This window comes from Grus americana, chromosome 4, assembly GCF_028858705.1.
Source record: "Grus americana isolate bGruAme1 chromosome 4, bGruAme1.mat, whole genome shotgun sequence".
Taxonomy (NCBI): Eukaryota; Metazoa; Chordata; class Aves; order Gruiformes; family Gruidae; genus Grus; species Grus americana.
The window spans coordinates 43289609-43314030 of NC_072855.1; the positions used below are offsets into that span (position 1 = coordinate 43289609).

The 24422-nt window shown below is 36.8% G+C and overlaps 1 protein-coding gene across 5 annotated transcripts in view; it reads right to left on the bottom strand.

The window, feature by feature from the left end:
• Nucleotides 1–24422, bottom strand: part of TLL1 (tolloid like 1) — a 141235-nt gene that overhangs the window by 66732 nt on the left and 50081 nt on the right. For 4 of the 5 annotated variants that reach the window (XR_008577095.1, XM_054825420.1, XM_054825421.1 and 1 more), the window contains 4 exons: nucleotides 12967–13077; nucleotides 8383–8463; nucleotides 5950–6102; nucleotides 3786–3903 (listed from right to left, as the gene is read on the bottom strand). Coding sequence is in view for 4 of the 5 variants with exons in the window: in XM_054825420.1 (XP_054681395.1) it covers nucleotides 3786–3903; nucleotides 5950–6102; nucleotides 8383–8463; nucleotides 12967–13077 (463 nt within the window). In the remaining variant the exon portion in view is untranslated. The remainder of the gene's footprint in view (nucleotides 1–3785; nucleotides 3904–5949; nucleotides 6103–8382; nucleotides 8464–12966; nucleotides 13078–24422) is intronic. The other variant, XM_054825422.1, reaches the window with a different exon arrangement.

Consider the following 24422-nt stretch of genomic DNA (forward strand, 5'->3'; position numbering starts at 1 on the left):
GTGAACAAAGAATGTTTTGAACTTGTTTACAATTAGAGTTTTACTTGCCCTAATCAACTATCTGCATAAATATTTGCTGTAACAGATATTAATGCCAATGTACACTGCTTTGGAAGAAAAATCATAAACACTCGTATCTTAATACTATAGTCATAGTCTCACATCTGCAGCTAACGGGTACAAATGACTACCAGTAATTACAAAATTTCAAACTACTAAGTGCTTTAGCTGTACTAAGAAACAATATTTCAGTAATTAACTGTTCTCAAAATCAGGTTAAATAAACAAGACGTGATGACAAATAATTATAGTTTAATATTGCAACAGATGAAATTATTCTGATGGGAAGGAGGGATCCAGCTGTAAAGTTTTTGACATTTTTCCACACAAGCTGCCCGTAAGCAAACTAGAGAACCCTGATATAAAGCGGGGCATAAAGCTGGCTGGAATAATATATAAAGTGAAGATAGAGAAGATGTTCTTTAAACTTGCAGTCTGATAAAAGACTGCTAAATACCACGAAGACAAACCTGGAATTGATAGCAACTTTAACAGATCAGATATCTGAAAAGGGAAATGCAGAATTATTTTGTGTCCCGAGATGTGCAAAACATGGCACACGCTGGAGGCAGTGATGGGGTATCAGTGCTGTGGAAAGAACTCTGACTCTTATTTGGAGTCACATCCCAACCAACCATGAGTTGAACATGCCAGCTGTTGAGAAACAGGGAGGTATCATGCTTAGGCACCCAAGTGGAAAGGACAGACTACAAGATATATGAATTAGCATTGGCTCAGCAAAAGTAATAATTCATCTGGACAAACACACCCTAGTTTTGGATCCTCAATTTCAAGAAAGATGTCAATTAGTTGAAAAAAATCTCAAAAAGAATAACAATGTGATCAAAAGCCTAGAAACCACGACTTACCAGGCAAGATTAAATTAATTAGGTGATGTCTAGCCTAAAAGAAAATAGAACTGAGGGTGGGCATAGTAACAGTCTGAAAGTATAGATTCCTTCAAAAAAGAAAGAGGAATAATTTATTCTTTATGGCCATGGTGAACAGGAAAAAAAGTGAATGTACTTTAATAGCAGAAGAAATATCTTTTAGCTATGACCAAAAATACTGCCCCTGACTTCCTACACTTTTTGTATTAAGGATACTGAAGCAATACATTTTCTAGCAGGCTGTGAAGTATTCTTTTTTGCAGGTTTTTAGAAACAAGTTAGACAAGCATATATCAGCAATGACTTAAGTATAGCTGCTTCTGCCTTAAGAATACATTAGACATCTTTCCGAGATCCCTTGCAGTCCTATGGGTCTATGATAATCAAAACTTATCTCTCATTCATTGCTGACGCATAAACTCTCAACTTTAGGAAGGTCATGTATCTCTGATAACCAGCTGCTATATTTCAAATATGCTTTTTTCATCACTCCCCTTCTGGGATGAGCTTCCCATGAACTGCTGCAAAAAGTAATGCATTACGCTCCTTCAGAAAATCCTTGATGTTTACAAAGGCTCAATAACACTTCACTTGCTAGTGTGCTAATGCTGTCATCTGAGACATTTGTAGATACTGCCACCTGAACTTCCACATATATGCCTGTATCCACTTTCTGTTGCATTAAATGTGTTATGACTGTGTGCTCTTTGGGGCAGGATTTATCATTTAGTTTTTAATTTGAACAGTGGTAAGTACAATAAAGTCTCCCTCATCCGTGAATGTTAGCTGCCATGGTACCACAAACAATAATGACACAATGTGCTAACAAACCAACACAGCAGGGTGCTATGGGAAAGAACTGAGATTAATTGCAATGCAACTGGCCATGTAGCAGAAAGCGTTTGCAGATGGTTTGGTGTCACTTTGGTCTGGGCTCTTTCCATGGAAAATCTTGCATCAGCACTGTATGCCGGTGGTTAGTGCGCAGTGGTTCCTATCCACCCAGAGAAGATACGTTCTTATTTATCTGGCTCTTCCTGAAGTCACTTATGGATTCAGGACCCCAAAAAAAGTCATTCAACTGCCCCTTCTGTTTAGCCTGGGTTTTTTCATCATTGGTGGACTGTTCATAGCCACAATCTTCCTTGTTTTTATTTGAAACGTGTTACAGCCTTTGTAAATTATTTGTAAATTACCCGCCAATAAAACAACAGTAACTGTAAAGGATAACAGTGACTTTGAAGGTAGATATTGAGTATATTCCAGCCTTCTGGCTCAAATTGATTATAATCCAGCCTTCACCCTAAAGAGACTTGATCTCCATCAACCAGCCTAAGGAACAGTGCTTTGGCTGGAGAGATTTTCTGTCGCTTGGCTTTGGGGACTTTGAAGTTGTAGAATTTACTTTTCACAAAACCAAGATCTCTGGATATCCCCATACTTCTCTTTCTAAAGTGCCTGACACCACTTGTATCTTTCACAGTCTTCTGTTTAAATTCACATTGCTTTCCACCTCTGTGAGTGCAGGGAACCATCACAATTATTCTCTGCCTCCCACTTCTCTTCCAGCCGTATGTCAGTATTCCTGAATCCTGTCTTATGGGTTGCCTCGTTAACTAAAATAATGGCCGTGCTGGGTCAGAACAAAAGTCCATTTCATTTGGCACTGTTTCTAACGGGGTCTACAGCAGACCTGCGGGAGCACAAGAACATAACAGGCAAGGTCACAGGCGCTCCCATAGAATATGCTCCCCTATTGCTCAGAGACTTTCCAAGGCAAAGGTGATGCCTTTCTTAAAATAGCCTAAAAGTGGGTTTTATTGTGTTGTCCTACTCCTTAAGAAGAACGTGAGGGGCAATTTAAACAGATAAGTCTGCATGAAGTCTACATATAATTTTATGGGCTACAGTTAAGTACATTCAGGATCATTCCTACAATGCAAGGAGGTCCCAAAACTTCTTTTCACAACCCTATCCCATAAAAATTCGGAAGTAGGCACACAAAGTGTTCATTGATCAGGAAGTCAGCAAGACAGAGAGCTGCTCACTGCGGAGCCTACTACCCAAACAGAAAGTGAATATCAGAAGTACAGTATTTCCATAAGTAGTGAGTGCTCTTGGAAAAGGAAGTTCACAGACCAGACCACTATATAAAATATACGCGCATATATATATATAAAATTAAGAATTCTGAGTGGAATAAATTACAAACATAGCTGACTGAGGCATTTCTGAGCAGAAATATCTGAAGATGGAACATGATGATTAATGGAAAGCTGCACTAATGAGTAATGAAATCTGTATTGTTCACTTTTACACATCAGTGACCTGGAAGAAGGCATTTACAAAACGGTCATGAATTTGGTGCTTAAACAAATCTGGGCAAGGACAGTCTAACAATATAAGAGTTAAAATTACAATTAATAACAATTAAGCTGGAAAAGAAATATGGGATAGATGTCCATACATAATTCTGCACTAAACATGTGACATGGAGAAAGCTAAGAATAAACAAACGATAAGCCTGAAATACCTTTAGAACAATACATATAAATATTAAAAGCATGACAGAAAGCCAAATATAAAAGTCTCGTATCTATGTGTATATACATATAGCAAGATCATTTTATCTAGAAATAGACAAGACAGGCATAACTTCAAAAAGTTACTATACATACTGCTTTCAATGACACTAAAGCCAAGCAGAACACATGTATCATTTAAATACAGTAACTATCTATTCATTTTCCTGTGAAGTATGCATTCACTGCAAAGCTGACAAACGTGGTCAAACATTGAAAGCACAAGTATCTGTTACCATGCATACACACTTACCCACATGGTCTGTATGTAAATACAATATAACTTTCTTCATCGCTTCGTTCAATAAATGTAACGCACGTGTACTTCTCCCAGTGCCGCATAGCCTGTTTGAACATGGCGCGCTGGGTGCCTGCAAGAATAATTGTGTGAGATTAAATAAGAGACTTTTCTAACTGCATCTTGCTCCCTAATATCAGATTTCAATACTAGGAATGTAGGCCTGGAAGGGGCCACTGGATCATGAAGTCCTGTGCCCCAGCAGTCCCATGTACTGCCAGGTTCCAATTAAAGGGACACTCAGATCATCAGCTCATCATAACGTATCTGCGTGCGAGGGGACCAATACTGCCTGACGCACTCTAACAAACATAAAACCTGCAATAAAAAGCACGGCTATGTTACACTAGAGGAAGACAGCAGAAGAAATATAGTGTTGCTTATGTGCCTGCATTAGCATGATATTTGCTAAGCAATTTCCCAGATGAAATTATCGAGTGGATCACATGGGGGAGGGAAGAAAATTAAAAAAAAAAAGATAAAAAGAAACTTGAGGAACCCTAAATGCTAGCTGTCTAGCCAAAAAAAAAAAAAAAAAACATCCAACCACCTTCAAATCTGGAGGACGATTTAACATAAGCCATGTAAACAGGCACACCAGTCAAGGCAGTTGATGTTAATAATGTTGTCTTGAACAGGAACCAGTCTCCACCTCTTCGCATCAAAATCTTTCAGAAATCAAATGATCCACCAAAAGGGGGAAATTATTTATTTGGTACAATATTAAGCATACCTAAATATATGTTTTAAAAATGAGAAACACATTCAGAAACAATCAAATTATTCTCTAGATGCAGAAGCAGCCAGGCCAGCTCTCACCACAGAACACAAAGCCAGCTAGAATACAGCACTTCAGATGGTATAGCAATGTCCTTTCACTGCCTGACAAAAGACAAGGCTTATTAACTTAGAGGCAGCATCTGAGAATGCAGCTATATTGTTTCTGAGCTGGAAATCCACAAAGAATTATACTATTTGGCATGAATTTGCTAGCAGAAATCCATCCACCTTGCAGACTTTTGCAAAGATCCATGTTACAGCACAGGATAATTTAAAAACAAAACAAAGCAGAGAAGAAAAAAAAAAAACCAAAACAAACTTTTTTAAACTTAAAGAGAACAAAACCTCAAAGTTCATAAAAATAGCAAGTTCATACCATGTCAGGATCTAAAAATTAAAGGTTATTTCATCCCATCTTGCCCTTTTCTTTTATCTTTAAGCCATGTTTTCCAAGCTTTAGAATTTATCTTTCATTATTAAAAAGGTAAAACGTTTAATGTGATATGCTTTCATTTAGTTTACTACCACTATTTCAGAAGATGCTAATCCTAAAGCAAAGGTCATATTTGGTATAGTACTATGTAAATACCCAGACTAAGATTGTGACTGTAGCTGTCCATTTGAAAGGAAGGACTCTGGTTTCTCCATATACACATGCATATAATGTGTGAGCACTTGCATGTTTCTTTTGGTTCCCTGTATTATTGTGCACAGTAAGATGTTATTACATATCTTTTCCCATCCATCTTTGCTTTTCTCCCTCATTTTTTGTTTTCAGTTATCTCTTACATCCACATTGATACTGATCCATTTACATTTTTCAGGGATAACATGTTTTAACCTTTTTCTACAGTTTTCTGCTAAGAGTTCTATATATTTTGAAGTCAGTCTTTCTTCTTGTCATATATAATGTCTGTGTGTATGCATCTGAAAACCAAACTGAGGGATTACAAAACACATTTGAGTCAGTTTGCTGAGTGAAATCAGTCACACCAGTTAAATTAGTTATATTCTTGTGCTAAATATCCTGCATTTTTTAAAGAACAGATTTCATGACATTCTGTTACTTAGGCTCTTGAAAACAAACATGCAACAAGAAATATTAGGCAAAGAAAAAGAGTCTTCCCTTTCTGAAACACAGTTATACATTTTTATTATGTAGTTTGCCTTTGGGAACAATTTTTTGAAGTATGACTAATATTTTCAGAACAGATGTACTTCAGGTCTGATCCAACAGAAACCCTTCTATTGACTTCCATAGCATCACTTGACTTCAAAAAAAAAAAAAGCAATTAAAAAAATTCATATTCCTTCTCCCTATTCAAAGCACAAACCTTACCAGTGAAATTTCCACCTATTACATATGGAATGACACCCCCTGGCCATATTCTTTCTGTTCGTGATGTAGCAGCTCTGGGAAATCGGTTTTTCTCATTTTTCCCTGAGAATTTTACAGTAGTTCTTCCTTTAGATGTATTATTTTGCTCAAAGCCTGTAATGATAATTAAAACACTGAATGAGATCACACACACTCACAAAAAAAAAAGAACAATTATTTTCCAGCAGGTCAAAGTCAGATTATTTCTTTATGCCCTTTAAAAGTAGGACGTTGTTATGCAACAGACTATCATTACTTAGTTTTCTGATAAATGCTTGAAATGAAGAGTCTAAAGCTTCATTTTTCAAACATATCTACAGTAACAATTTGCACATATATTTATCAACTTGAAGGCACATTACATAACTTCATATAAATTTAATAATAATAATCACACGCCCTATGTTTTGGTAGTGGTTTGGTTTTGTTTTTGTTTTTTTTAAATAAAGTAGGATTTTTCCAGCAAAGAAGGAAAAACTTTGGACAGACCCAAAGTAATCAAGGCATTCACCGTCCTTTTCATTTTTATTGCAAGATCTGGAAAAAGCAAGTGCATGACCATCCTTAAAGCACTAGACAGAAAGAAGTACTTAAAGCATTAGGTTGGCTTTTATTATCAGGAATTAGAAGGAAAAAATAACTATTTGCAAAGTTGTATGCACATGGAAAAAGTCAGAGAGGGTCATTTCTCCCTCTGATCTCCATTACCTGCAGCTATTGCCAGTAGATACATTTTCAGATGAAAATGTGATTTTCATTTTGATAGTGACCCTACAATACTTCAGGACGCAAATATACATTTTTCATAAACGAGCTTTTGGAATCCTATGGATAAATCTTATAAGAATTTCTTTACAAGACCAAAAAATGTCTACTCTTTTCAGAGATATTACCACCATTCATCCCTTTTTACAGGCACATTTCTCCCAAACCAGTTGGAACTTACTGTGCCAACAGAAGAGGATAAGGATAGCTAGACAAGGACTTGCACACCACAACAGGGGCTTCTTCTGAAGCAATGTATAAGTTAGCATGCACATCAGGGCAGCTGATTAAAACGGATCACTTGAAAGGCAGTCAACACATCCTACTCAGTGGAGTTGAAGTCTTACTCCTCATTGAAGAGTACACCCTCCCTCTGTGAGTATCCCCTGTGATACCAATTCCACCTAAGTGCTAATGGCTCTGTCAGAATCGGGGAGGATGCCAGGGCAGGAGCACGGTGTGGTGTCTTGGCATAGCCCCAGGGCTGGGAGAGCAGCAGAAGGAAGAAAGGGAAGAAGCTACAGCACAAGGCAGGGAGAAAGCTCTTGATACCCAGGAGGAAAAGCCTGCCTTTGTAACAACTAACACTAACACGTAACTTAAAGTGTATCAGGAATGACATGGAAAATTTCAGAGTTTTAAAAACCCACCCAGGTAAACAAGTAACTTAGGCTTGTCATTAAATGTGCATTACACAACAGTCTACAACACAGGTAGAAACTTCAGAGAAAAAAAAAAAAAACTATTGTTACACTTAATATGCAGTCATTACTGAACCATATCACATGTTAATATAGATGTTTTACCGTTCAAAATTCTTTTTATCCACTTTTGAACTTGAAGCAAGAAATTTATGCCAAATTGCATGCAAAAGATGACGAGCATTTATGCAATACTAAAATTGCAATTCTCTTATAAAGAATGAATATTACATAGCAGAGCACATCTGCAAAGGCAGTTACTGTGCTCTGGTTAATCTTACAAGATATGCAGTGATGCATTTAGACATAATGTGGTGTGATTACAATGCAGTTTCAAATATTTTCCTTTTTGAGGTTAGGGTTTCATGACAAAGCGATGTCTCCTTGAACCAGATATGGTGAGTAAACTCTACCAGTATTAATGGGGATTCCACTTGTATAGCCTGCTGAATTCAACTGTGTTCATACTGACAAGAGTACGATTAGTATAAAAACGTGTTTGTTCAGTGTAACACACCATAAATGCTTCAAACACAGTATGAATCATCAGAATGCCCCACCTGGGTCCAGAGAAATACCCATAAAATTAGCAGCTATGCAGCATAGGCTACCTGTACTGAAAAGACATCGTGTTGACATCAGTTGAATTGATAACTGTGAACACAGCCATACAAAAAAGCTAAGGAATTTTTAATATGAGATTTAAAACCACGTATTTTAGCTTCCAGATTTGATGCTGGAAATAGACCTCTAAGAAAATGCAACAAAGAGCTAATCTCTTCATTACTATTCTTGTACTATTTATTTTATAGCTTGTTTATGCCAATAGTAATACAGAAAGGCTTTAAAGTGTTAAAGTACTATCATCATTAATGTTCATGATACATTATCACATCAGGCAACCTGCTAATTTAAACAGTGAAAATACCAGAGCCAAATCTTCTTATCCTGTCTATAAGCTGATAGAGGGCACCTCGTTTTTTTGACATTCCATGCTCTCCAAAGCCACCTTTAAAAAGAAAAGAAAAAAAAAAAAAGGAATTTTAAAAAAGTTAAAAACATGGAAACTTACACCTACAGCAACTATATAGCCTGGAGAGATTAGAAAATACCCCATAAAAACTGCAATGCATCTTAAAGGAAGTTTAACATTCTTCAATGACTTGCATGCAAATTCTTCAAGTATTCTTGACAATGAAATAAAAACACATTTTTAGCTGAAAAATTTTCTAATATGCATTCCAGAATGTAAGCCAACATGTCTTTGTTATTCAGACAAGTCATGACAATTACATCATCTAATTATTATTTGGAGCTTTTTTTCTGCCTGGTGACCTTGACATCCTCTGAGCCATATTGATTGACAGCTAAAAGCCTCACTCTCACAGAAATTTCCTGAAAACATGCCACAATCTTCTCATTTCGAGTGAGGGGAAAGAGGGAAAGTAAACACTCAGAGTTTCATCAGAAAAAAAAAAAAAAAACAACAACAAAACTGATACAAACTTAATATGGTTGATTTTACCACAAAAGATTTGGTTTTCTTTGTCAGCATGCAAATAGATGTCAATGCACTCTAAAGGCTTTGAAACATCACGTGCCAGTGTATATCGCAGTAAGACCTCGCAGGCATATATATGTGTCTCTCATTTCAGCAATCAATGAGCAAGAAAAACCAAGCTATTAAGTAGTTGATTTTAACATTTACCATGCCATTTACAGAAATGCAACGCATTTCTAGGCTTCCTGTGTACATCTGATGCATTTGCCACATACTCCGTTCACATATAATCCTTCTGTGGCTGCAAGTGCCTCTGCGTACACCAGTAAACCAGAAGAAAGAATAATGCACTGATAATACTGAACTAGTCAATAAATCGTTCAGAATTGTTCAGAAAATTTTGTGATTTTCAGAAGTTTGTAGTAGGTTGTACTTTAAAATTCAGTTTCCATTATAGGACAAGAGAGTTTTCAAATTATTTTTACAACAGCAAAAGAGATAGAAATAAAAGGACCACTGAAGCCTCCAACTGCCACTGAAAAGACCTTTCCCAACTTCCCAGAAAAACTTTCAATATATATGTAGAAAATATATTTATTAAACAGCAACTTAAAATCATATTACAGATGAGAAAATTCCATATAAGGCAAGTGAGTTTGTGTGGCTGCTAAGTGAATAACAATGTGCCTAATTATTTGGATTACACTGTCACATAGTTGCTGGCTCCCTTGAGAAAAATTTTCCAAATTTTTTAAAACATTTTAGATAGATGAGGTAATAGTTCACCACACTCCAACAAGTTACATGGTAACTCTAATATACACTACAGAAAATATAACTATTCCATTCCTTGTACTGATCATCATTAATGTAATCGTCTCTCATGTTAACATTCATCTTATAAAAAAAGGCATATACCTAAAGATTCCAAACAAATATTAAAAAAATCCTTAAAAGCACCAACTCTCACAGACATAACTTTAAAAAACCCAAAGAATCCACTATTTACTTAAAGAAACTCTTATACTATAATTATTTCTAGAAAAAAAATATTAAACAATCATTTCTATGTTAACACAGCCTGTGTATTCGGTTTAGAGAGAAACTGAGGACGAAAAAGTAACTCACATAACTAATCTGTCTTATATGAATAATATACAGCCTTGCCAAGCCACAGTCTAAAAAAGTTTGTTAAAAAAATATCCTATTTGCTGCATCATCTCATACTTCAACAGGAGAAGGAAGATACTTTTGGCAGTTTGGACGCATAATAATATATACACAACAATTTTATCAGCTTTTTTTGTTTCTGTTTACAAAGATTATGCATATTGCTTGGACAAAATGACAAATAAAATGACAGAGCCACACTCTGAGAAGCTCACAGATTAAGTATCTGACCCTGCAAATCCAGGCAGATAATCCTCACCAACAGGAGTAGTCGCATAATGTGAATCAGAGCCTGTGAGCCTCGGGATCTTTAATTAGTAGCAGCAATGAAAAATGTGACTCCGCAGCTCCATCCGGATACTGGATACCCACGTATCTAACCCTTCTACCTGATGTCACCTTTTGCTTGTGAAGGTCAACAACAGAAAGTGCTCATAAGTCAAGCTTGTAATTAATTGTCATTGTGTCTGTAACTAAAGGTAAAATATTTATTTGTTTGCTATTTTACAAATGTTTTACTTTCCTTTTCCTGTTGCTACCTAATATCAGCTAGCTGCTGGCAATTTACTCTTTTGGAAATTAGAAGGGAAAAAAGCACACTAGGCTGAGCAGTTTGCAAAACCAGGCTAATCTCCTTTTATAAATCAGAATGCTGTAAATTTAGAAAAATAATTATATATGTAAAGTGTAAAATTGAGTTCTCCGACTCTGTCTTTAGAAAAATCAAGAATGTTGAGGGGTCATTGAGAGCCATTACAAAATCATTAACTTCAGCAGAGTTTGTTCTCCAAAATACAGTCCCACTGACCATTGCAGTTGCATTGATTCTTCTTGTGCAATAAAGGCAGAAAAAATTGATCCAAATGCATTAGTAATCCTCAGTACCTTGAATAGGATACTATCCACAGGAACAGATAATGCACAAATCTCAAGACAGGTAAGGAAAGAAAATTAAATACAATATTAAATATTATTTAAAAACAGCTTAGAAATGTATATTCTCTCCGTGGCAATCGACAAAAAAATAACTGAGCAGTTAAAAAGAAAAAAATAGAAAAGCAAGAAGAAAAAGGAGAGTCAGCAGGCCAAAGAAATCACTTGACTGCATCCACTTTAAGTGGAAATGACCGACCTTGCTCTCTACATTTTGTCAGCAAAACTAGCGCCTGAAATACCTTCAAAGCCAATTAAAAGTATTTGTTTGAGGGAAAGGGGGGCAGGGGAACCTCTGACTCTATTAACATTTTAAAATCCAGTCTTGATCTAGAAATGATGAAAGGTATTCCTGCCTTGGAAAAACAAGTGGCTTTAAAAGGAGATAAAATAAATTTTCAAGTTGTTATAGAAATAGTCTAATCACAACATCTAACTAGGAAGAGTAAAAATATTTTAAATATATCAATACTGAGAGGTTAAATTGAAAATTGCTTCTTTGATCTGAAAAATTCCTTTCTGATGATTCAAAGTGATCCTTATTTCCACATATCAGGAAACAATTTAATAGTCACTCAGTTCAGAAACATATATAACATGCTTAATAGAAAATAAATTTCAATTATGCATTTATACATTTTCTAATAGCATTTTTTCTACTTTTCCTAAGTAACTTGGCTTTTTTGGTACCATAACCTGAAAGTTTACAAATTATCAGTTATGAATTTACAAATCAGAGCCTGAAAGCGTAGATAAAAATATCTTTAGATAGACATTCATTCAGACATGGATTAGGTTTTCTCTCTCTCACGCACATATATATAGAACCATAGAATGGTTTGGGTTGGAAGGGACCTCAAAGATCATCTAGTTCCAACCCCCCTGCCATGGGCAGGGACACCCTCCACTAGACCAGGGTGCCCAAAGCCCCATCCAACCTGGCCTTGAACACTTCCAGGGAGGGGGCAGCCACAACCTCTCTGGGCAACCTGGTCCAGTGCCTCACCACTCTAACAGTAAAGAATTTCTTCCTAACATCTGATCGAAATCAACCCTCCTTCAGCTTAAACCCATTACCCCTTGTCCTGTCACTACACTCCCTGATAAACAGTCCCTCACCATCTTTCCTGTAGGCCCCTTCAGGTACTGGAAGGCCACAATTAGATCTCCCCGGAGCCTTCTCTTCTCCAGGCTGAACAACCGCAACTCTCTCAGCCTGTCCTCATAGCAGAGGTGCTCCAGCCCTCTGACCAACTTCATATTTACACATAACTAATATCTCTTTACCTACCTGTCTGAATATGCAACTGCCTGTGTTAAGGAGATTGCAGCTTCTGGCACTAATACACTGTATGTTAGCAATAGCAAACAAACACGTACCAAAATGTCGGATAAATAGTTGCTTTTTAGAGAAGGCAAATTCTAGCAAGGATGACATGTTCTTGTGTTTCTTCTAGATCTGGGTACAGAGCTGGATGGAACCAAAAAAAAGAGCAAAAGGAGGTGTTGTAATCCAACACTCCCGGTCTCGCCTCCAGGACTCCATGTATATTCTCCATAGGGCATTTGGGCTCTGCTACCGGGAACTTTTGGTGACTAAAGCAAAGCTTTGCACAATTTCCTTTCCCACACAACCACCTGCAGAGTGGACTTATGGTTCCTGCCAGCTTCTGCTTTTCAATTCAACAAGATATTTTTAATCAGAAATACCAGAATAAAATTAAAATTTTAGCTTTTCTCTTTCTTTCCCTAAAACAAATTTATACCCATTGTTTAATAACTTTTTAAAGTGTAAACTAGTATTACCCAAAACATTATAGTGACTTTCTACACTTAAAACAACATTGTCTTCTATGCAGAAGTAAATAAGAGGAAAAATAAATTAAAAGTAAGCTTGAAATATCATACCTGTATTATGGCCAAGTCTTTCGTTGGAGTGCTGCGTAAGGTCAATCGTCCTGTCAATTTGAAAGATTTTTAAGTCTTCATCATCTAAGGCAATATCTCCCCAAAAGACAGCTTTAAATAAAAGAGAGCTCAATTTAATTAATGAATTTATTTAGACATTAAAACCAATCTGAAGACTTTAATGCCATGTTACAACCCTCGGGGAAATATATGACAAATATATATTTATATCACATATAGTTGTTTACTGATCTGTATCTTTATACAAAGAAAGAAAAACTACCTAGGAAAAGACAAATAATTTCTTTCAGTATTCACCTAAACTTTTAGTCTTTTTCATTTCTTTACACATTGCCTAAATGTAATCTTTTAAATGTACTGCCAATCTATTAACAAATTTTCAGCACACATATTCTGTAAGAAAGAATATAGATACTGAAACATGTTAACATTTGAACTATCAAGTAAAAAACATACGGTACTGAGAAAATGCAATCTTTATATGTCCTAACATCTTCCTGAAAATGAGAATTATTTGAAGTCATTTTTATGTTCCAATCAATTTCTATATTACATTATGTTTGCCACAGAGAATTGTTTATCTGTTTTCTGTTAAATTGAGTGAAAAAAAAACCCTTTATTTTTCATTTTCCTCTTGATTTATTTGTATACTTTCCTCTTATAGTTAACCTCACTATTATGATTCTTACAAATACTTTGCTTTTCAAAGTTTCAATCTCCCTTTCTTCTTTTTATCCTTTCTTTAGAATTTTTGCTGGGTTTTTTCTTCTCTCTTTTCCTGTTCTCTTTCAGGCTCTCTCAGTTGTGGTTTTTTGGGGGGTTTTTTTTTGTTCGATTTTTGCATAGCTAACTCATCTTGCCTAAGGTGCCATCACAACTCAATGAACCAAGATATAGGCCTACTTGCAAGAATTCAGGATCTATAACCTCAGACTTTCATCTCTGCCTATTTTTGCTGAGATTTTATCCTGAAATGTCCCTGCCAACTCAAACTTGTCATTAAAGCTGAACTCAACAGGCCATATCCTCAACTGCTGTGAATGAAGTCAACAGAGCATATACCAATTAACATGAGCTGAAATGGTTGGTTATCATCTTTATCCAAATTCTTCCTTTTCCCTCTCTTCACTGCCTGTGTCAATAGCTCTATTATTTGTCCCATCGGAGTCACAAAACTCGGGTCAATCTTGGTGTCATCTTCAACTCTCTCCCCAATTTCCTCCATCCAGGAAGACATCACTACCTCTGCTTGGTTTTTCGTTATACAGTTCCACAGCAAATTGCTTTCTTCAATTCCACACGACTAAAACCTTGTTCAAAGTCCAGCTGTTACCAAATCATTCTCTCTGGTCTATTTCCATTCAAACTGATCCTAAACATTTGTGTTAACTAGTATTCTTTTTCTCTGTCTGTTCTTTATACCATGCTGTAGAGACCATTCATCAAATAATATTCTCAGTAGTTTTATGCTGCTGTAAAAGTTACCTTTTTCTTATTTATTGATGCTCACACTCATTAGTATTTAATCAAATCCATATCAAAAAAGTCTTTACTTAAGCAAAAAGATACGTATTTCTAAAGAACTCCCAGGTATTACATTTACTTCCTCCTATTTCCATTATTTTTCTTGAACGCAAAGCAACTAGGAGAAATCACATTGAAAATGGCTTTGATCTGCCTTGTAAAACACCTTAAAAACCAATAGATCACTTAGAGTTACAAAATGAAAATGAAACTTTTCAATTAAAAACATAACCAGCATCTTATGGCTTCCCCAAATATGGATATTTCCATGTATATAATTTTTACACAGAAAGATAATGTTTCTTAGAAACCACAAATATTTGAGACCATTTCTGAAACCGTTCAGTCACTTCTAACTCATTTCTGAACGCTCTCCTGGCAAGAGTCGCTATTTCCTTATCTTCACATTAGGCACATTGGGGACATCTTTCCTCTGGCTAGCCTGCTCTCACCAGTGATGCTTTTTACCACCAGGTCAAGAGACAGAGCTAGTGACATCACTAGATATCTTTTTCCCCCTCTTAAGCTTCTAGGAAAAAGATCTCAAATTGTCAGGGTTTTGAACAGTGAGGGGAGAAAGTCAGTAGCCTCCATCTGCCTCGAGTTAAATCTCATTTATTATTACTATTATAAACACCTTCTAGAGATTTCTCTTGGATGTCATTCATAACAGGGGCCACTGTATAAAGCACAATGAAAGACTGCAAACTTTAATAAACATAACAGATAACGTAAGAGGAAGAATCTATTAAACATTTTGGTCTACAAAGACATGATGTGCCCCAGCAGAGGTCACACGGGTTGTCTGCATCAGACTCGAGGAAGTGCGAAAGCTTAATAGCAAGCTCATTTTTCTTTCATGGTAATATTGAGAGTTAAGAAAAGGAAGGTGCTGAATTAACAATAGATGATGTAATAAATAACTCATTGACAGAAATGCATTAGCAGAAATCGCTTCGGTTTCATTGTGTAATACTGATGTATAAATATGAAAAATCAAAGTAAACAGACCTTCAGAAAAATAATAAAGTAGAGAAAAAAATCATGGAAAATATCCTCCCTAGTCCTGATGATGCATCTTTGTCACTTCACTGTGGTAACATTCACTTTGCCATGAAAAAACAAATAGCAAAGTCTAAACCCTGTGAATCGGGCTGACGTAAGCACACTGAATTTGTGTGCATATATATAAAATATACCTCGGTGTTCAGGCAAGGTATAGCAACTTTGTTAGAAAAAGGAAAACAAAGCTATACTATTTTTGTTAAACATCTGGACTGCTAGCTAGTTTTTGATTAGCAACCAAGCACAAGGTTAAGTTTAACAATAATATAAACACGGTAATATAACAATAAGTGCTGATGCAAGTTTGACGTAATTGTAAACAAGTAATCTGTGTGACCAATAGGAGCTAGGTTCTCTAATGTATTAACTAAATATGAGTTAACACTGAAGAAAGAAATATATGTGATTGTTTGTTTAAGAGTATAATGGAAAGTTTGGACCTTTCTTCAGGCCACTGTTTTTTGTTTTGTTTTTTTTGACGCAAGGCAATTCTGTTTTGCAGAAAAAGACAAGCACATAAAAGACAAACGTGATGAAAGGCAGAAACCTTAATAGAATTAACTCGTTTGACTTTAGCAAGAATTTAATAATTGCCACTTTACTTTTACTGAAATAAACGTGTGATTTTCTGAATTAATTTTAGTGCAACTGGGAAGATATATACCTAGCAAAAGAAACAACAGGTAACTGGACGCTATTTAATTTCAATATAGTCCGAAAAATCAACAACTGAGACAAAAAGGGAGTTGATAACTGCCTGTTAAAAATACACCTTTTTTTCTAATTAAAGGTCTGCACTGAATATAAATTCTGCTCTTCAAAGCCTTAAGCACAACACCACCTGAATTATAAAAAAAATTTAAAAAAATAAAACCAAGGATCTCCCACAAACTGTTAAAAGTATCCTTTCATTTTTTTTGAATGCCTGTGTAAGTCTCAAACTACTTTGTAACCAGAGAAGACCATCTTTTTATCTCCTGCCTTAAAATTTTTATGGCCTGAAACTATCTGAAGAAGTCACTCTGTATACTTCATCATGTCACACACCAATCTTAACCTTACGGAAAGCAAGCAGAGGATTGTTTGGGTATGCAAGGCATGATGTTAAAGGCTTTGCTAAGAGCATGTTAGGATTAAGAGTTTTATTAGCTCCCTCTAAGGAACTTCTGACAGAATTGACCTGTTCAGCTCTGCACCTCCCTCATTTTTAGCAGATATTTAATTCATAAGTTTCATTCAAAAATTAACAAGAAATTAAAAAAAAAAAAGAAAACCCAAAAGGTTGGAAGAACTTTCAAAATGCTCCGAATAGAATTTTAATGTACCTCTACTTATTTTAGGTTGCTTCATATTCTGTCTTATCCTATCTATCTATTCAGTGATCAAGACTTGAGGTTTACAGGCAGCTTTTCCATTTAATTTGCAAACACAAGATTGACAATAAACTTAGGAAAAATCTGTTGAAAATGAGAGACAAGAGTTAATTACAGGGGGAAAGTATTTAAAGTATCTTTTATTATATATAGGTTCTGAATAAAAAAAGAAAATTGATCTTTTTGTCCAATAAAGAGCTATATACCCTGTTATACCAAATTCCTTTGGTTTTATTGGGGCGGGGGGGCGGGGGCACAGGGAGAGTGGTATGTGTTATGTTTTGTATGGCCACTACATTATGCATTTACACAAATTCAACACAGACAAAACATGCATCAAATTCAGAAAGATGGACACAAACTGATTACGCGGTAAAAGTAAGTTTTTCTGGAACAGTGGAGAATGATTTATGTGGAGCTGTTAAAATAGAAAATACTCTTCACCAGCAGATGCAGTTCTGCTTTCACACAACTCAAAGCCCTCAGCCAAACATCACCTTCAAAGAGGTCTTATTTTATCAGAAGACTAAACACAGCCATGTAAAGCTACTAAGTTTGCTACATGTAAACAATCAGCTCACAAGCATGAAAAAAATCAGAAAAATTACTAGGTTGTAAAAGGTATCTGCCATTCAGAGAAACACACCTTAATATTACCACACAAGTAATGTAATTGGAAAGGAAAAATACGATGATCTATAAAATACAGATCAAGCACAGGAACTACAGCTACATTCCACTACTTGTAACAGGAACTATTACTTTATCATAAATAATTAAGATTCATCTGCAAAGCTCTCTTTGCTAATCTACTCTCTTCCAACAAGACCACCACTGCATCAAATATCCAGTATTATAAAGGAATAAAATATGCTACTAAGAATAGGAAATAAAATAAAAATATTTTTTAAAAAGAGACAAAAAACTATTTTAACTATATGGATGTACACATATGGTACCAATCAATTAGAATACACAGGATTAAAAAAAAAAAGGCTTTCATGACTTTCTAGGAGATGGTCGGAAGTCCATGGAACAAGAAATCATGTGGTTAAATCCATGGGGCTGCGGTATGCAGTAGGATGGCTCATTCTGGGATTTGAAATATCGATTAGCACGTAAGTCTGCAAAATACGTACAGGAGTATACTCCTTACAACTGCAATAACAAAATTATCGACATCAAACTTCCTTCACAATTTGTCTTACAATTATTAATTTCTGCAATTCAAATCATAACCAGCCATTTTTTTAATAAAATTTATTCCTGATAGTGCTCGTACTGCTAATAGCAGCCAAGTATAAAACGCGCCCAGGTAAAGGCTGGCGGCGTTTGCCCCCACAGCAGAGCCGCGCAGCAGCCGAGAACGAGCTCTACCTTGGGGAAGTGGGCGCCCCAGCTACCAAGGACAGCTCTACGAGCCTCACACCGCCAGGCACCACCGCGCTCCAGAAACCAGCTGCGTAACGGCATTCGTGCTGACGGCTCCGCAGGCTAGAAAAATGTTCAGCTCAGCTACGGCTTTCCCACATTTGGAAAGGTTGTGAAAATAAGGACAGAAAAAAAAAAAAAAAAAAAATCTTTCTTAGACTTTCTCAGACTGAGATGTAAACTGTGATCAGCCGCACAGGTATTCGCTTGTTCTGTGAGCGGATGCAGAATTGTGACAGGGAGATTACTCTCGTACCGAGAAGACACCGATGAAAGGATTAAAATAATATTAGAAGACATTTTAAAAGCAAAGCCTCAGATTTTGGTATGCTACTAGGAGTGGAAAGCACAGGAAGTTTATGCTTCATCCCCTTCGTAGAAGCTGCCAAGAACAGACAACAAAAATAATTAGAGTTAACTGCAAAGCAAAACTTAAATCTGAAGAGCTCCTTTAACGTCCTTGGGTGGGATGCGGGACACCCAGCGCTTTTCAAAGTCTGACCAGTAATTCATGCAGCAAGAAGTGCCAAAAAGTGTGTTGGCCCAGGTTCAGCGTAGATATTCATCTAAACCCACAAGTGCAGCGGTTCCAATTAGCAACCTCTTCTATAGCTGAGTCATTGAGTACTTCCCTGTAACAACACAGCTATGTGCATTATAGGCTATCTTGGTGAGTCATTTTGTTCCATAGAATCTATTCACTGCTTACATAACTGCCTCTAATGCTGAATAGAAAAAGGAAAATTTAGATCAAAATAAGCAAAAACATTTTCACCTCATTACAAGGAAGACAACATACGCTACTATAATTAACCTGATTTTGTATTCCCACTGTCTTCAAATCATTTCAGTTCTTCTAACGTTTTCAGGTGCAATACACTTTCCTTAGAAATCATTAAAATGAGAACAAGACAGGGCAAATAAACAGCAAAAGATCTTACGTGTAACCACGAGCATAAGACTGCATGCCATACTTCTTCCTATCATTGTTCATCCTGAGTGCTACCTTCAGCCATAACCATGTAATAAATTTCTATTACCATACAGAGATCACTGAACTTTCAAAATAAATTCATAAATTGAAATTGAAGTTAATTTAATCTAGTGTTTGATAATTATCCAAATCAGTTTGACTTGTTATCGAACAAAAAAATGACCACAAAAAAAATTAAACAAAACTTTAACAACATTAAATAGAAGACCAAGGCAGTCTATCTTCACAGACACACCAAATCAAGAAATTAGCTACTTCATTAATTTCACCACGCAGCATTTTCAAATCTGCACGTGACTATGAGCAAGTGTTAATGAAACCTCTTGATTTACTTGAAAAAGCTCACATAGACACACCTGAAAAGGGATATAACACATCTGACTGGCTCCTTCCATGTTCCTACTTACTGTAAAAGTAAATTGTGTAAAATAGCAAGCTCATCAACATTCATACCAATTCTGTTTTTTCAAGACCCCTGCTTCAAACTCCTAGCCAGAAAGCCACCATTTTCCCTAAGGGATGTATCATTTCCACTTCTATCAGAAAAGAAAATAATGATGGCAGAATACTTTAAACATCTCCAGACTCTATACCAGTTAGAAATACTTTCCTCCATTCTTTCGAATGTGGCATCTCTTGACAACAGCTCACACAGGCATACATAAAATTATCCTGAAATCAGCTAGCTTGTGTATGGCAGTGATACAGCCTCAGAAGCATAAATTTTAATGCAATTGACTCAAATCTTCAATGACAGTTTCCCTGTTGACATCATTACACGGAACTCACCACTATCTCATGCCACCCACTCTTAGAAACTTCCCCTAAGTTCCCCACGCACAATGCTTTTAGCTTCCTTCCTTCCTTCCACCATGTGTTCACATTTATAGGTAGGGTGCTGGCAAGGCAACGTCCTTGTTGGGGCCAAGCTACACTTGCGGAGCCCCATCTGTGGCACGTAGCATTTCACTGCAGCTCCTTCACACTATTCTCCAAACTCTGCAGGAAGTTGTTACCAAACTGACCCAAGTAGGACAGAGAAGCAATCAGGTATGACCTGACTGTGGACACAACAGACAGCTGTAGAGCCAAAGGCAGGAGAAAAGAAATGATTGCCGGAGAGGAGAGGCATCCCCCATCCTACAGAGCCAGCTGGTTCCAGGCATCCCTCCCAGGCACACGGCAATCAGATCGTAGCACAGATGGGCTACGGGTTAAGTGGTGGGCATGTTCCAAGTTTGTCAAAGCAGAAAACATCTCCAATACAAAGTACTCTCAAGGAAAATGGAATATTTGTGACACTATCAGGGTAAAATCTTCACTTACCAAAAGAGGCATTTGTAGAGCTTGATCTTTGTGAAAGTGGATGCTAATTTGCTAGAGAAGTTTCTCCATGACACAGCATAAATCTTGATTTACAGATGTCCATTTCCTCTGACCTAACTACAGCTTTTACTTTGGTCTTAATATGAAAGTAATGATATTTCAATTCCATTTTTTTCCATTTCTTTCTTGAGGGACAGTTTTCATATTCCTTTAAAACTAGTACAAAACCAAACCAAAGATCTTCAAGAAAGCAAAGACTATTTTGACAGAAGTTGCAATCTTAGGTAAAAGAACAAGCTTCACTCCTAAACTTACTGAACGGTATTTTGAGGACAGGCTCTTTAACAATGCAACAACTCCTCTGTGAAAGGTTTGGTTCTTGGTAAAACCGTTCAACCTGGCAAGCTTCCTGACTTTCACCAATTATTTTCTTTTTTTATGCAAGGTCATCATCAACATCACACACACTTTGTAACCGGTAAAATCTATTCCTCATGTAATAGGTTAACTGCAGAACTGAACACAGAGGACACTGCTGAGCAAGCAGTGAAGGTGTCTGCACACTGTGTTGGTAAAGCAAGCAGCTGCTCTAAGAACTTTCTTCATCACTGATCACTCCCTCAGGACAAATATTGACAAAACAAACCTACAGAGAAATACTCTGAAAGAGATCAATTTACCCATCCTGCTATTAACTTTATTATTATTATTTTCTATTATTTCTAGGGTTTAGACTGCAGAAAGGGTCAAAAAAAAAAAAAAAAGGATACAAGCATTTAAGAGCAGTTATCAACCACTTTGAAAGGAAAGCCACACCAAGAGACGGTGGCTATCAAAAAGCTCAATGATTGCCAAAAACATAGGGCAATCACAGCTAATTTTTCTTACCACAACAAATGTTGACCTGCTTTATACAAAACCACATGCAAGCACACCATCATTTGCTGCGTCTGTCACTCCTTCTGTCCCTGGGAGAACAGAAGCAATGAGGGAAATATTTCTCTCTTCCTTTTCCTGGGAGGGGTGCACGTCACCCCTAGCAGAAGCCACTGCCCAGAATTTGCTGACCATTCGTGATTGCTGGCATAGGTGAAGAGGGCTGTCATGGGGTTCTTTTGCTGTCCTTTGTTAGGGAGGCTAGAAAAATACACCAGGAGGGGGAGATTTGGGTCTACAATATCACAACAGCCATAATTACCCCTGTTAGCCCTATAGGACCACTATGATGCTATAACATTCATGTTCATTTTACTTTGAAAATCCATTATCCTGTGAATAGCCTTAGGGTCAAGATCTACAAAGTTAATTATATGACTAAGCTTTCTTCCAGTAGAAAGAACAGGCTCCATGAGGCAAAATTATCAAAGTGTTTTTTTAAAAATATATTAAATACATAAATGTATAAAACTAAAAAGAACAAACCTCCTTGTGTTAAAATTAAGAATAGAAATTAAGAACAGCATTGAATTCATTCTATTCCTTAAAGAATGGAAAAATGGATAACTTTAAAAATAAGCTCCATATAGAGGAATGGAGAAAACCCCTTGTTGGAAAGAAAGTTGTCAGTCTGAGCATGCCACCTACATGAAACAGCTGTTAGGGCTGAGCCAGACACAGCAGCTGCTACAAGGCCTCCCCAAAGACGCAAGCCTTAGACATTTTCATTTGAACACCAAGAATACAGAATAGCACCACCAAATCAAGTCAATTACCAAACTGATAATGCACAGCACAAGCCAAAGGATTAAACAAGCTATTTTAGTCTTTGCCATTACACTCCTATTAATCAACTGCATCTACTTTGTACAGAATTTTGTATAACAGCTGATGTTTTACAGCTTTTTGTTTTTTCTCATACTGTCTAAACTTCAAGTGAAAATAGCTTCTCTAGGTTCACAAAATAAATTACATTTCGTAAGTGAAGTACCGTATCTTTCAAAACTTTTCCCAGATGATTAACAACATTTTTTTGCTCAGACTGAGGTATTTTTAAATTAAAATAATACTTTCATCATCATGAAACAACCGTGCATCACTTGAGCAGAGTACTAGTTTCTTTGTCCCAGAGACTGAATTCAATCAGTTCAGCATGGTTATTAAAGGAAAAATATTTTGGTTTACTTAGCAGTTTTGAAATACCATATTTCTTCTAACCAGAAGGTCAAAAAGGAGCTAGAAGCTTACATGTATAGATTCACCCATGTGAACGCATGTGGGGACAGGGGAAGTGCTATTGTGTAGCACTCTCTTCAAAACACAAATCAATTTCTAGTTTGATGACTTTGATGCTTCAATCTTGAAGCCTCAGAAGAGAAGGAAGGTAACAGCACTGTTTGAAAAAGGGGCAACTGCAGCATAATTACCAAACAAACCATCACACACTGGAAAAAAAGTTCATTTTGTTTCCTAGCGTTTTGCAGTTCTTGTGGTCTTCGGCCCAACGCATGTTAGTGTAACTTGGGAAGAGCAAGTGGGGTTTCAACGTTACTAGTGAAGCTCACTTAAGCAAAATCCATGCAACCCAGTGAAGACAGAGGCACTTTACAGGCTAGGTAGCTGCAAACTAAAAACTGTCAAGGAGTTTGGAGTTAGGCATCTGCACCCTGACCGCTCAACAAGCATGGAAAACTTCCTCATGTGACTGTCCTACAGAAAGGGCACCAGGGGAACAAACTAACATCAAGTGGAAGCTGCAAGACACACATCCTTGAGCAAAGGCCATCAGGACTACAAATCCAGTCCATGCTTCCTCTCCCATCTTTAAGAAAAGGCACGCAGGTTTAAGCAGCAGAGGTTGAATGAAGCAAGGAAATAAAATCGAATGAAGCACAATGGAAGAGAGCTACAAAGCAGAGAAAAGAGGTGGAAGAATGTGGCCACTAGGAAGATCATTACCATGGCAGAAGGCAAACAGCTACAGTGTATTTAATTTTAGCCATCTACAATGAATTGTTTTATTTTTTTGGGGGAGTGGGGGAGAGAAAATTTTTAGTGAGGTGGAAGAGCTGGAAAGACCAAGACAATTTCAGACTTTGCCTAAGTGTTTGTATTTCAGAGGATAGAGGTAAAAATCCTTTATAAGTTTTTCCACTTTCTAGACTTTAAAAAAAAAAAAAAGAAAGAAAAGAAAAAGTGAAGTTCCAACCCATTCAGTGGAATGGAGATATGATTGAATAGTAAGGACTTCAAAGAATAAAATCCTTTTCAAAGGTGAAGAACAACAACAATAACTCACTCAAAATTCAACTAAATAGACTACTGAGGGTCTAGGGCAAACCAGTTTTGGTCACCACTTCAATTTAACATTCCAGCCTTTCAGTGACAGAGTAAGTTCCAGGGTCAAAACTTATTGTTTCTGATCAGCTGAAGGAATAGATTTATACACATTACAGGAGAAGGAGTATTTTAGACACACGGTTCCCAAGTCTTGAGCCTCTGCAAGCGTGTTTTCCTGATGGTTTGCTGCTTCCAAAAAACACTCAGGCAGGTCAGATATGAACGGTGCCCCTGGAAGAGCCCTGGTGCAAGGTCTGGAGAGGCTGAGCTGAGCCCCAGGACGGCCGGAGCCAGCAGAGCACAAGCACCACACAGCACCCTTGAGGGGGAAGCAGCAGCAGCAGCTGTCTGGGGATTTGGAGGACAACCCAGAAAGGCAGCTAATTTATAAAAAAAGATTGGGAATTACTGTTTAGCTACAGTATCTCACTTTGGAAATACCAGTC